The 13,955-nt window shown below is 32.4% G+C and overlaps 1 protein-coding gene and 1 long non-coding RNA gene across 6 annotated transcripts in view; one reads left to right on the top strand and one right to left on the bottom strand.

Moving 5' to 3' along the window:
* The window catches only part of LOC309623719, a 203,024-nt gene that overhangs the window by 91,554 nt on the left and 97,515 nt on the right, over positions 1–13,955 (bottom strand). The gene's annotated exons all lie outside the window — the stretch shown is intronic.
* Positions 1–13,955, top strand: part of LOC309623716 (uncharacterized protein) — a 451,333-nt gene that overhangs the window by 380,145 nt on the left and 57,233 nt on the right. For all 5 annotated transcript variants that reach the window (XM_082380838.1, XM_082380837.1, XM_082380836.1 and 2 more), the window contains one exon: positions 12,486–12,543. In XM_082380838.1, the coding sequence (XP_082236964.1) occupies positions 12,486–12,543 (58 nt within the window). The remainder of the gene's footprint in view (positions 1–12,485; positions 12,544–13,955) is intronic.

The following is a 13,955-nucleotide window of genomic DNA, read 5'->3' as shown; positions in this document are numbered from 1 at the left end:
AGCACACATCAGCTGTGCCACCAAATGGTGGGAGTTTGACAAGGCTGTTGACGTCCAGTCTACAGAGACTAGATTTTCTTGGAAATGAATTTTGTGATGGGGCCTTTGATTACTCAGATTTCAGACGATCTCCATGGGTACAGGCTATTTATTGTCATCCTGAAAAATTTATAGGCAAAGAATGTCAGGGATTGGGATAAATGATATTATCATAGTTACATTACAGAAATGCATCAATGTTTAGCAGCTTCAACCCTGGGTGGAATGGGTCTTGGTGGTTGGAAGGTCTTTCAGCTACAGCTACTGGTGATGCTTTTTGATATGTCCAAGGGTGTTAAGATGGAGGATAAAATTGTGAGGACTGGAGACCAAGAATTTCTGGAATACTTTAGTTCAGCACACACCGGGGGAAAAAAAGGAGACTTTAAAAAGTAGGGCTGAGTGTTACAAATTGCATTGATTTTAATTTTCTTCAGGAGATTTGTTTTTTCATCTGCTTTGCTTTTTGGACTGGCCTTTCCATGAATGTAACACCATGGTGATAATGAGCTACATGTGACCTCAGATTTAATTTAAGCTACAGACAATTGGCAATTTCATGAAGAATATGCAATTTATCCATTTATTAGATGTTCAAAATACATATTCGAGTTTATCCAGATAATCAGAAAACTATTAACTTCAATCACATTGTTAGGCCAAACACAGAAGTATTTTTATTAAGCTATAATTAGTGTCATGGGCCAAATTTGAAGGATTTTAAAAGAATAGACCCATGATGCTTATATTTACTTATGAAATGTTGTTGACCTTACTGTTTACTAATTTATTGTTAAACTAATTATTATTTAATAATTAACACCATTTATTTTTGTGAGAATTTATGGGAGATAGTTTTCAATGACTCTGTAGTAGGAGTAATTGTATCTCTTATTTACCAAAACAGTTTTTTATGTTTGAATGTTGGAAATCATGCTCCTAATCATTTCCCATTTTCCATGAACAACCAGGAACCCCAGCGTCAAATCAATGGTCTACATCTCTGATGTGTACCTCACCTTTCCTAACCTGATCTGCAAATTCACACCCAAAATCATCATTACCATTTTTATTATCACTGCAAAATTAGTAGAAAGAGTGAGAGTGATAGTATTAGTTACATTAGTAGCAACTGACACTAATAAATCCCTTACTATATATCAAGCGATGTCCTAAGCTGCTATCATACTTATAATTTTGGCTCTAGTTATACATTATCTTACAATTAATCATTTTTTTCATATCATTATTTAAACAACGGGAAAGTCCCTGAAAAAGAAAGAAAATTGAAACACATTGTTTTTCAGATATTAATACTGGCATTTAAAAAATCATCCTATGTAATCAAGAAAAATAATATTGTTTCTATATGCAGACATCGGTTTTTACTTATAATGACTAATTGCTAATTATTGGGTTGGCCAAAAGATTCGTTGGGTTTTTTCCGTAAGATGGCTCCAGTAGTGCTTAGTTGTCTTTAATTTCATTCGAAACAATTTTGTTACATTGTACTATGACAGCTGTCATATCAACGTGCATTTTTTAAAAAGATCAAAATTGGTGAATTTTTGTGTAACCATTTTAATATTGAATATGGAAGATAAAAAGCAACATTTCTGGCATATTGTGCTTTATTATTTCAAGAAAGGTAAAAGTATTGCTGAAACACAGAAAAAGATTTGTGCAGTGTATGGAGAAGGGGCTGTGACTGATCGAACGTGTCAAAAGTGGTTTGTGAAGTTTCGTGCTGAAGATTTCTCACTGGACAATGCTCCACAGTTGGGTAGACCAGTTGAAGTTGATAGTGATCAAACAGAGACATTAACTGAGAACAATCAATGTTATACCACGCGGGAGATAGCCGACATACACAAAATATCAAAATCAAGCGTTGAAAATCATTTACACCAACTTGTTTATGTTAATCACTTTGGTGTTTGGATTCCACACAAGTTAAGCAACAAAAAAAAACTTCTTAACTGTATTTCCTCATGTGATTCTCTACTTAAACATAATGAAAACGTTCCGTTTTTCAAACAAATTGTGATGGGTGATGTAAAGTGGATACTGTACAATAAGGTGGAATGGAAGAGATCCTCGGGCAAGCAAAATGTACCACCACCAACCACACCAAAGGCTGGTCTTTATCCAAAGAAGGTGATGTTGTGTATATGGTGGGATTGGAAGGGAGTGCTCTATTATGAGATTTTTTCCAGAGAACCAAACAATTAATTCCAGCAAGTACTGCTCCCAATTAGACCAACTGAAAGCAGCGCTCAACGAAAAGCGTCTGAAAGTAGTCAACAGAAAACGCATAATCTTCCATCAGGATAACGCAAGGCTGCATGCTTATTTGATGACCAGGCAAAAACTGTTACAGCTTGGCTGGGAAGTTCTGATTCATCCGCTGTATTCACCAGACATTGCACCTTCAGATTTCCATTTATTTCAGCCTTTACAAAATGCTCTTAATGGAAAAAAAATTTCAATTCCCTGGAAGAATGTAGAAGACACCTGGAACAGTTCTTTGTTCAAAAAGATACAAAGTTTTGGGAAGATAGAATTATGAAATTGCCTGAAAAATGGCAGAAGGTAGTGGAACAAAAGGGTGAGTACGTTGTTCAATAAAGTTCTTGGTGAAAATGAAAAATGTGTCCTTTATTTTTACTTTAAAAACCAAAGGAAATTTTTGGCCATCCCAATACTGCAAAGGTAAATTCTAACTAAAGATTTTATATACCATTGCTTATGTGGTTATAGTAAAACTTATGACCCACTTAAAGGCAATTTGTTTTTGTCTTAACAGTGGTTCTCATGTTGATTTGCACAAGGGGCTGGTTATCGCTTCATGGATTTAATTAAATGAGTGAATGGGTGATAGCATTTTAGGCCAGCTAAAAGTAAAAGTTTATTCATAGGATTGGAAACTGATGAAAAGGGGCACACTGAGAAACCCAAACAACAAAAATTAGTTTTCTCGAAATGAAAGCACAAGGGTCCATAGGAAAGCATGGTCTTATTAATTCCACTTAAGTCTCTTTTAGGCAGAAGTCATTTTAATCTGTCATGTTCAGTAATGTTTTATTTAACTGCCTCCAATAGAGTTCTTTTGATGAAAAGCTGAAGTGCCTGAGATCCCCAGCAGTTATGCCTGCTGTGTTATTCCCCAGAAGGTCACCACAATGCCAGGGCACCCCTGACATACACTCTTGTCTGTTGCTATAAACATCTCACTTGCAGCTGAAGAAGGTAATTAGGTTTCTATGACAAGGATGTGCCTGCTTGGAGATGAGGTCTGAGTCTGCACTGCTGAAGGATTTATGAATTAAATTTGCCCACTGAGCTGCAGCTAAGGTGATGGCATCGCCAGTATACAACCGTGTTTTTAATTTAGACACGTTTTGCGTGGCCAGAAACAACAGTCATTTCCTTTTTACAAGCCTTATTACTTATAAATCATGACAGCAGCATAGCTGCATTAATTTGAAGGGATGAATAGATAACAGTACCAAAACTGCCAAATTAAAAAAAAAAAAAAAATCCTCATTCCCCAAAGAAGAAGTAAACAAAAGAGCATTTTCTATTTTTTCACATAAAAGTATATGGTGAGGTTGAAATATTTAGGGGGAATTATATTGATGCCACAATTTACTTTGAATGACATCCCAAATTAAGAACGGGTGATTGATGGGTAGAAAGAGGGACAGATAAAGCCAATGTAGGAAAATGTTAGTGCTAGTATCTAGATGGCAGATTTATGGAAGGTTACTGTAAAATTCGATCAAATTTTCTCTGGAAATTTTCATAAGAAAATGTTGGGAAATATAGGTTGAAAGTGATTATTATGATCTTAAGAGTAATATGAAAAGAGTATAGAGATATATTTCACTGTTGACAATTATCCTTTAAAAACTGAAAGCAAATTGGGTTAATTGCCAACAAGCTTTCTATATGTCACTAAGTATCTGGAAATTGGAACTCCTTATGCATTTGAGTTTGGCTCTGAATTTTTGTTCTCTGTAGTGCTAACCAATTTTACCCAGGAGAGGAAAATTGAACTTCAGGCAGCGTATCTGATCCATTTATTTAATGATCTTCCAAGTGAATGACTGAATCTCAGTGTAATCTATTACATTCTAATCAATCACAGTGATGAGTAATTCACAACTGCTTTCCTTTGAGTACTGATTGATTACTAAAAGCTGCTGATGACCACACACTGACTGGCATTTTGCTCCTACATTTTTACTCTCTTGTGAGAGTACACATTAGTCTCTGTAAAGGATATCACTACAGGCTTTTCAACAAATTCTAGTTAGTATAACATATCAAAAGGGATGTATCAAATATCTGGAAGTGGTTTGAATTTCCATTAACAGATAATACATGGAATCTACTAAGATGATATTCTATTTAGGACTGAGAAATATTGAATAATAATGCTCTGGGAGCCCTGAGCTCTGCACAGCACATGTTTTGGGAAAGGTCGATACTTTTATTAATACTAAACTGCAATTTAAAAAGAAAAAGTATACCAAGTGTTTCAGGAAACAGGGTGAAATTTGCATAAGTTGAGGCAAATAGTGCGATCTTTAAGCACGGGGACCTTGGGGATAGGGAGCCTGGATATATAGCCCTCTTGTAGCTCAGGAGTTCTGTGACCACCGGCAAGTCCCACAGTATCTCTAAGCCTCAGCTTTCTCATCTACAGTATTGAGATAATAGTATTTTTCTATTTCTCAGGCTTCTTGTGAGTTATCAAAAGAAATTATACATGCTGACCCACATTCCATAATGCTTGGAAAATAGTATGTAATCAATGAATGATGATCATTGTTAACACCGTCCTTCAGTAATTAATAAAGATGAGTACTCATAACCAGTTGTTGTTTGTTTAAAAGTAAGCACAGCAAGCATCATTTTGCATTTGGAGTGTAATAACACTATGTAAATTCAGATTATTTTGTAAAAACTATATTTTTATAGCTGAAAGGTTGGAAAATCTGATGGATTTGTGCAGAGAGCTGTCTTAAAAATAATAGATACTACAAAGAATGCAGCATTTCATTCTTCTGGGAGGTAACATTCTTGAGAAAACTTGTTGATTAAAAAAGCATAGGTTGCTGAATTTATATTTAAAAATATATTTTCCTCGGGAACCATGTTATTTTTGTTAAAAAGAAGATAATACTTTTATAAACAAAATAACAGAGCAATTATACTGTATGCTTCCAAGAGTTACCTGTAGAGAAATACAAATGCTTTTTAAAAAGTCAATGAAAATACACATTCATATTATAAATAGTTACTTCTGAGGACGGTATGGAATAATAAAACAGTGTTATAAGTGTAGTGTAGACTGACATCCAATGTCTTAACAAGAAGAAGATATTTAACCAAGGTACTTATTGCCCTTGGAAGGGAGCCTTTTAAAGAGCAAATATGTGTCTCACATGCACACAATTCGTTTGTAATACTATATTCACATGTAGTATTAGTAGGCAGTAAAGTTCAGTAGGATTTCATAGAGTATCATTTGTTAAAGCACCATAATTGATAGAATATTTATTCATCTTAAATCATTCTTAAGGATATTTTTAATGATAATTTATATGCCATTTTTTTCATGAACCAAAATAAAATAAATGCCAGGAAAATAGTTTTAAACACAAATAATATAGGCATTAGAATACATTACATATTTTTAAAGTTGGTGTATGTTAGATACTAGAAAAGTATAATTTATTCTTACATGTAAGGAGGAAGAGAAATAGTATAAAACTGAACAGAATATATACTGTTGTGTTTTTTCTCCTCATAATTAGAATCTATATGAATGGAAGGAATAAATAATAAAAATTGCCTGGCAGTAGGGGCTTGAAAGAAGTGAAATACTTTGTAAAATTAATTGAGATAAACAATATTTAAAATACATTTGTCTCATGGGTATTAATTTGGAAGAAATGTTTTCTGTTATACAAGCCATACTGCTTTCATTTTTTATTCTGCATGTGTTACTTCACTCATTCATTCATCATCCTAGAAGCACATACTGAGGGTTTGCAAGATATCTGCCATTCTGCCCTGACCCAAGGAATCTACATGATGAGAACACTGAGAAACACTGACAACTATAATCTTACTTGTGGGTTTTGGTATTTTTGACTTTTCTGGAAAAATTATCCATTTCATCTGTCTCTTCCAAAGTTTCAACACAGAGTAGTGTGATGTAATGAATCATAATAAGAGCCTGCATAATGTTTAATAAACCCTCCATTTACTCAAAAAGCTAAATTGATCACATTTTAACATTTTTCATAAACGGGTATATTTAAATCCTAGAATTTTTATTCAGGAGTTTCCCATCTATATCCCTAATTATGGTTAATCTGAAGTACACATTGTCGCATTAGTTTTATTAGACTTTGGTCATGTAATTATTCTAGATTATTCTAGATTAAATAAAATGGAAAGCATTTCATCATCTATGTAATTATTTTTAATAATATGATAATTATAATATATAAATATATAAAATTTAAAAAACATACAATAATATATGAAATATAAATGTATATATAATACTATATAAATATATACAATAATATATAAATATATATAAATTGTTTCTTTAGACTCTAAAGCTCTTTGACCCTGACAACATTTTTAAAGTTAGTATTTCACATTCAAAATTTTTCCCATTGATATCTACCTGTCTTTTTTTGTTAGAAAAATTCACATTTCTTTAAATAATTTTCACTTTTATCTCCATTTTGAAAACATTTACATAAAGTGGAGCATATTATTCTTTATTATTCTTTAAAAAATCTACACAATCATCATTACGTTGCCTATCTAATTTCTTATTTTTCTGTGTTTCAGATTTTTCTTTTTTATTGGAGAAAGTCCTGAAATACTATGTTGATAACAATAATTTATTAAATTTACTATTAATTTGCCTTATTTTAAATGTTTTCTACATATGTTTACAATTGTTTTTTCTAAGTTTGGCTGTATGTGTTAGATCTTCTAGATTAATTTAATTATATTTCCCTAACACTATAAATATATTTTTCATAGTTCACATGTGTATTTCAACTTAAAGCCCATGTTTTATGTCATATTTACAGGAGAGAGCTATTTAGTGAAAAAATCCAAAATCTTTTTTTCCAGCTTTATCAAGATTTAATTGACATATAACATTGATTAAGATAAGTTATATAACATCATGATTTAATACATTATTTCTATATTGTGAAATGACTACCACAGTAGGTTTAGTCACCTCATATACCATTGTCACCTCATGTAATTACCATTTCCTTTTTGTGGTGAGAACATTTAAGATAAATATATATTACATCTTCTTCATTCATCTGTAGGTGGACACTTAGGTTGTTTCCGTATTTTCATATTGTGGCTATTGTGACTAATGTTGCAGTGAACTTGAGAGTGCAGATGACTCTTCAAGATCTTGATTTCATTACCATTGGATAGATGCTTCAAAGTAGGATTGCTGGAATATATGGTTCTATTTTTATAGTTAGCTTTAAATTTTTGAGGAAACTCTCCAATATTTTCCATAGTGGTTGTATCAATTTACATTTTCACACACAGTGCACAAGGGTACTCTTTTCTCCAGAACCTCACCAACACTTTTGGTCTCTTGTCATTTTGGTAATAGCCATCCCAACAGGTGTGAAATAATATCTCGTTGTGCTTTGGATTTACATTTCCCTAATGATTAGTGACGCTGAGCACCTTTACATGTACATGTTGTTCCCTTAACCACTCTTCTTATTTTTCACTCTTGCTAACAGATTTTGTTCTCCCAAATAAATTGTTAACGCAAAAGGCCTCTGCCTCAGATTTGCTTTGTAGAGAATTCAAGTTATCATAATCTCCAATATTAGAGCAAGAATTTTGAGGCATTAAAACTTAGAAGAGTATTCTATGAAATTGTACTGGAGTCATTACAATAAGATACTGTCTTGGGTGTCTAGTCCCTAACAAGACCACTTCCTGAAGTTAATCTTTCCATTCAGATGCACGAAATTGATTAATTTAAACTTGAGATTGTACCACTAAGAGTTTGTAGCAGCATTTAATAAAGCCTATTAAATCGTATAAATTATGTCTCTAAGTATTGTCACTTGGACACAAACCAAATTAATAAGGGATAATTTAACATCTATAAATTTGCAAGATGAACAGTTATATTAAAAAGAGTTAACATTACAATATTTTAATTCAGAAACTATTCTACAGTGAAAAGGACTTCTGAAAATTCCTACATATTTTCAAGTTAAAGCAATGGTTCTCTAGATCAAAATAAGAAATATCATGTTCTAAACATGTTAAGCTAAAACATTTTTAAACTGTGACGAATTTAACTCAGTAGAAATACTTAAACATGTCATGTATAACTTCAATTTTCATTTGAACTAATTATTAAGTTTATGGAAAAGTGAGATTGGCAGTTGCTAAAAAAATCTCCTTTCTCTGTCTCAATATTTGAAGTATGATGCTTTGCTGGCTTGGCATGTTTATTGGATGCACTTAGAGTATATCTTATTATTCTTTGGCTGCCCTATGAACTTTGATGGAAAAACAGATCACTCCGCCACTGCAGTTAAATCAATCTTAAAAGACCTTTATCTGCTGACTACAGTTTGATGGAGCTATAAACAAGGTTTTTGCTTAATATACACCTATTAAAACTTAATATTTGGAAAAATGATCTTTAGTTGAGAGTATCATATAACAAACATACTGGAAGAATTTAAATTTTTATTCATTACGTTTAATTTAATTAAATTTTGTCTCAATACAATAACATTAACAAGTACTTTTCCCTGTCAGGATGGAGTATTTCCAGTCAGTCAGAGATATTAGGTGTTGGTTTTCCCTAAAACACATGTAGGCATTTAAGAGCAGTATTTTACAAGTTTATTGTCAATTACTAATACTGCCAACAAAATTGCATATTGAAGACACCTTGTATACACGAGCCTCGATTTAAAAAATGCTCACTGTTATTGAATATTGATGTTATCTAAGTTTCAGCTCTTAAGCTACTGGCCTACTTTTCCAGTTGATTTCATAAACTTTAATGATTTGAGATAACATCTTTAAAATGATGTATCCTTAATGTATTAATTATTTATTATATATAAATATATATTATATTGAAGTTTTAGGTGATAGAACATCATGGCAAGATTGTTATTAGATCTTTAAAAAGCAAGAAAATAATATTTTTGAAGTTCGGTATATAAGTGATAAAATTTGAAGATCAAATAACATACTATGCAATTTGCATTGTAATATAAATTCAGTTTAAAGGGTGTGTGTGTTTATATGTGTGCAACTGCTGTGCAGTATCTTTAACTATGCTAATGGAAAAGCTTTCCAAGTGTTAAAGTTAACCATTGGCATGAATTGCATCAGATATGTCATCTATTCTACTGATCTATAGTTAATGATTTTGATTGGGTAAGATTTAATTTAAAATATCCAACCATCCTGTAAATATATATTATTCTCTGGTTCCTTTTTATTTGATTTCCCAGAAACTTCATGCAGAATGTCAACTTTAATTTTATTTGTATTTATTAGGCTAGATCAGTTTTAAAGCATGCAGTTAATTGCCTGCTTATTTCACGGCTGTACTTTTTAAACAACTGATTTCTTGAGTTGCATGTGACTAACATGTTTACCTTCAGAAGTGTCTTTTTTTCCTGTAATACTGGGTGTGATTGTTTTGCTTAACTTTATAACAACCCCATATCATGTTTTTGAGTTCTATTTTTCAAAATATTTTGAGCCCTTTAAAAATGTAATGTGGGCATTTCAGAATATGGTATGCTGATCCAACTTTGATAGAAGTGATATATTTTTATTCTAAGTCTGTCCAAATGATGTATTCCATAAGCAATGGAGAAGATGAGTCAGCATAAATGCAACAATCAATTGAAAGTATTCAGTTTCGTTAGCTTTACAATCTTATTAAAACCAAGGTCATTAACAGAATCTTTAATATTTGTTCAGATACTAAAATGTTATAATGGCTTTTTAGAATCTTCAAGACACGTATTTAGGTTATACAAGCTACCATCCAAATTAGATTTGCAAGGTTCAGCAAAATACAGGTTGCCCAGTATTAAACAACAAATAATTATTTTGTACTATAAGTATGTCTTATGTGATACTTTACATATATTTATATTAAAAAGTTATTTGTTGTTTATCTGAAATTCAAGTTTAACTGGGCATCCTGTATTTTATTTGGCAAGCTTAATCTAAAAAATGATGTTGAATAATTTGAAACTTTCAATTTTTTATACTAGTTTCCTTTTCCTCTAAAATGTTAGGCGGTATACTGTATTTAAGAATATATCTATATTTAGTTAATTCTACTTATCTATATTTATATTTATATCTGTATCCATCTAGCTCTATCTACCTATTTTTCTATCTATCTATTCTACAGATTTTGACAAGTGTAGAGTGATATGTATCCATAATTCCAGTATCAGAAAAAACAGTTTTACCACCCGAAACATCCCCAGTGCACCACCTATTCATGCCTCCTTCCCTTACCCAAGAATGCCTAGCGACCACTGATCTTTTGACTGTCTCTTCCAGAAAGTTGTGTAGTTAGAATCATACAGAATGTAGTCTTGTAGTCTTTTCAGATTGATTTCTTTCACTTTGCAACATACATTTTTTATGGTTTGAGTGCTCCTGTTTTTTTCTTTGGTTTTTATTTTGTCTTTTTTTTTTTTTTTTTGTACTGAGTACTGTTTCATCGTATGAATTACCCATAATCAGGTTATCCATTCATTGATTGAAAGAAATTTTGATTGCTCCCAGGTTTGGGATATTGTGAAGAAATCTGCTCTAAATATTTGTGTGCAGGTTTTTGTGTAAACCTAAATTTTAAAGTCATCTGAGTAATGACTTTATACTAAGGAGCCCAATTGTTAGAGAGTATATTAAGAATATGTTTAGTTTTGTAAGAAATTGCCAGCTGTCTTCCAAAGTACCTGTGCCATTTTGTGATCGGCTTATTTTTTAAGTCTGATTGAAAATATTTTCTTGACATGGATTGAACTGAAAAGTAATAAATAGGAAGAAGAGATGGTCAAAAATAACCAAGCCACTAGCCCATATGGCAACATTTTAAGTTAATCTTCACCAGTCCCAGCATTTTGACAGACGTTTACCATTCACTAGCTGTCACCGTGGATAAGATTATTTAACTTTTCAGAATCTCTGTTTCCTCACCTGGAAAGCAGTAACTTTAAAACCTACCAAATTTCTGGGGTGAGGTACTTTCACCAGGGCCACACTTACCTCCTCTTGCTCCCTACCCCCAACACCAAATAGAGAACCTTGAATAACAAAGCATTCTCTCCTCCACTGTAGCTTGAAAAAGGACACAAGGTCATTTATTTTACAGTATTATCACTATTTTACAGTAAAGTTTATCCACAACGATTTGATTAAAAAATATGTATACTGTACTTATGTCTTTATAACTTTTAAACTACATATTTAAGCCTTTGGCTCTTAAGATGGTATGTCCTACACTGGTGTAATATATTATCAGTGCCTAATTTACCATTATTTACATGAGTAGAACATGACTGAATAACAGTCATCTTTTTTCCCACTCTTCTCGGAGTTTTCAGTATATGAAAAATAAAATTTAATTAACTATGAAATACTATATCATTCACAACCAAAATTAAGTGTGAACTTTGTGTTGGACTCATTTATTTTCCTTTCTCAACCTAAACCAGGAATATTAAATATGAGCATAAACTCAGAAAATAAGTCATTTCCCTGCCGTTGGTCCTGGTGTCCCTTAGCCTTGTATATGGCATTTTCTTGGTTTTCCTGCTGTTTCATAGGCTGCCTTTACCATGAGCACTTTTGTCCCCGTATGTTGGATCAACTTGCTTTTTGTCCCTCTTTTATTGACAATTAACTGGGAATTCTTAATTCAGATGTGACCCCTGCCTCCATAACAGGACATAAGTTATAAATAAAGGGAAAACTACTTAAGGATTCAAACATTGATGCCCTTTGTAAAGCAGTCCTCATTCAAAACCCCCATTTGGAGAAGTAGGATTGGACACTACAGAGAGCAAATGTAGACACTGAGAATTCCTACATGACCAAATCTGTAAAGCACATCCGTATCAAGTGAACGCTAATAGCTTTTTCCTTTCTTCGCTGTACATGAGAAACTTTCTACACCCTACCATCTAGCTTTCCCCATGCTCTGCAGATTATTTGGACTGTATATTGTATAATGAAGCAAACCAGGAAATAATACACCCAAGTAAATTTTTTGCTATTCCCTGGAATCCATGGAATATACCATGCAGTAGAGTAATGTCTGGTTGCTCATTATTTCTCTCTCCTTATGGCTCCAGATTTTATAAAAGACCTGCAGAATCTTCAGAGGAGGAGGAGAATTCAGAAGAATCCAGGGTAACTTTTTATTGTTTTCTTTGTAGAAGTTGATATACTTGTTACTGTATTCCTTATTATTCCATTTCTCCACAGAAGTTCATGCAATCAAGATTATCTATCTATTTATCATCTATCTATCTATCTACCTATCTATCTAGATATCTAGACATATATATATATATTTCAAAAGGAAGGAATTTGATCAAAGGCAAACTGCTTGATTTGTATAATTACCCAAGGAAAAGTTTTCAGGACTTTCAAATGTTAACTGTTTTTCTGCCCCATCTATAAAGCTCAAATTAGTTATGAATGACTTATACATTATGTTTTGAACACCTAAAAGACGCTCTTAAGATATTTATATTGCCATATTCTTAATTTAATGCTTTGAATGACTATATCCAATTCTGCACCTATACCCTCTGGTAATCTGGTATTGATTGCTTTTTAACCTTTATGGAATCCATTTTCTAACAAATAAAAACATTTTTAGATCTGAGAGCTGATTGTGTGTGTGTGTGTGTGTGTGTGTGTGTGTGTGTGTGTGTGACCAGAACATCTTTCTAGGATCTCTGGGCTCTTCAGAAATTTAGGGAGTGGGGCTGGAATAAATTGCATTTGGCTTGCCTTTTATTACTACAGATTATTTGATGTTGCTGATTGTAGGTCGTCATTTTTCTTAGATGATATATTCCCTGATGACAACAACTGTGTGTTCACTTATATTATCTCATGTGGAGAAAGTATATGAGATATTAGTTACTTCATTGAATGGAGCTCACTAAAGATGTCTAAACTCTGACTCAAGGGGTAGAGATTAATAGTTTGACATTGTTAATTAGGTAATTAATTAGTGAAGCCCATAAACAAAATGAATAATGAGAGTTACTTCACATATTATATTTGTTAAGCAAAACTTCTTTAAAATATCAGCCGAAATTACTTTTAATTTCCTTTTCTGGTGGTAAGAGACATGATGAACTTAATTGAATTTTTTCAATTTGTTTCCAGAGATAAGAAAACTCTAACCAAAGAGTGTAATGTAAGTGGACCAGAAGCCTGGGCTTAATAGGTATAAATGCCTATAGTCACCTCCTGAAAATGAAAGGATTTTGAAGAAAATAATTTATATGCTTGGGAATGTATGAAATTTTACCTTCAGCATTTATTGCTTGATTATCCCTTGAATATAAACCTCACATTCAAATCTCCAGAAAGGAAAACATACCCAGGCATCAGAAACTTGAAAATATCACTGCCAAACTAAAATTTGGAAATACAAGGCAAGCAAATCCATCTCATCTGCTGTTTCCATTTCTGTCTTTCATCATTTGTTCTTCACAGACTTATAAACAGGTTGTTAAAACATACCCATACTTGTTATACATCTGTTGAAAAATCAAGGAAGGGCTTGTTTTTATTAATAATAA

This window comes from Balaenoptera borealis (genome assembly GCF_965194805.1).
Source record: "Balaenoptera borealis genome assembly, chromosome: 2".
Lineage (NCBI taxonomy): Eukaryota > Metazoa > Chordata > Mammalia > Artiodactyla > Balaenopteridae > Balaenoptera > Balaenoptera borealis.
Note: the sequence above shows the minus strand (reverse complement) of the source record. Positions and strands in the feature narration are given on the sequence as shown.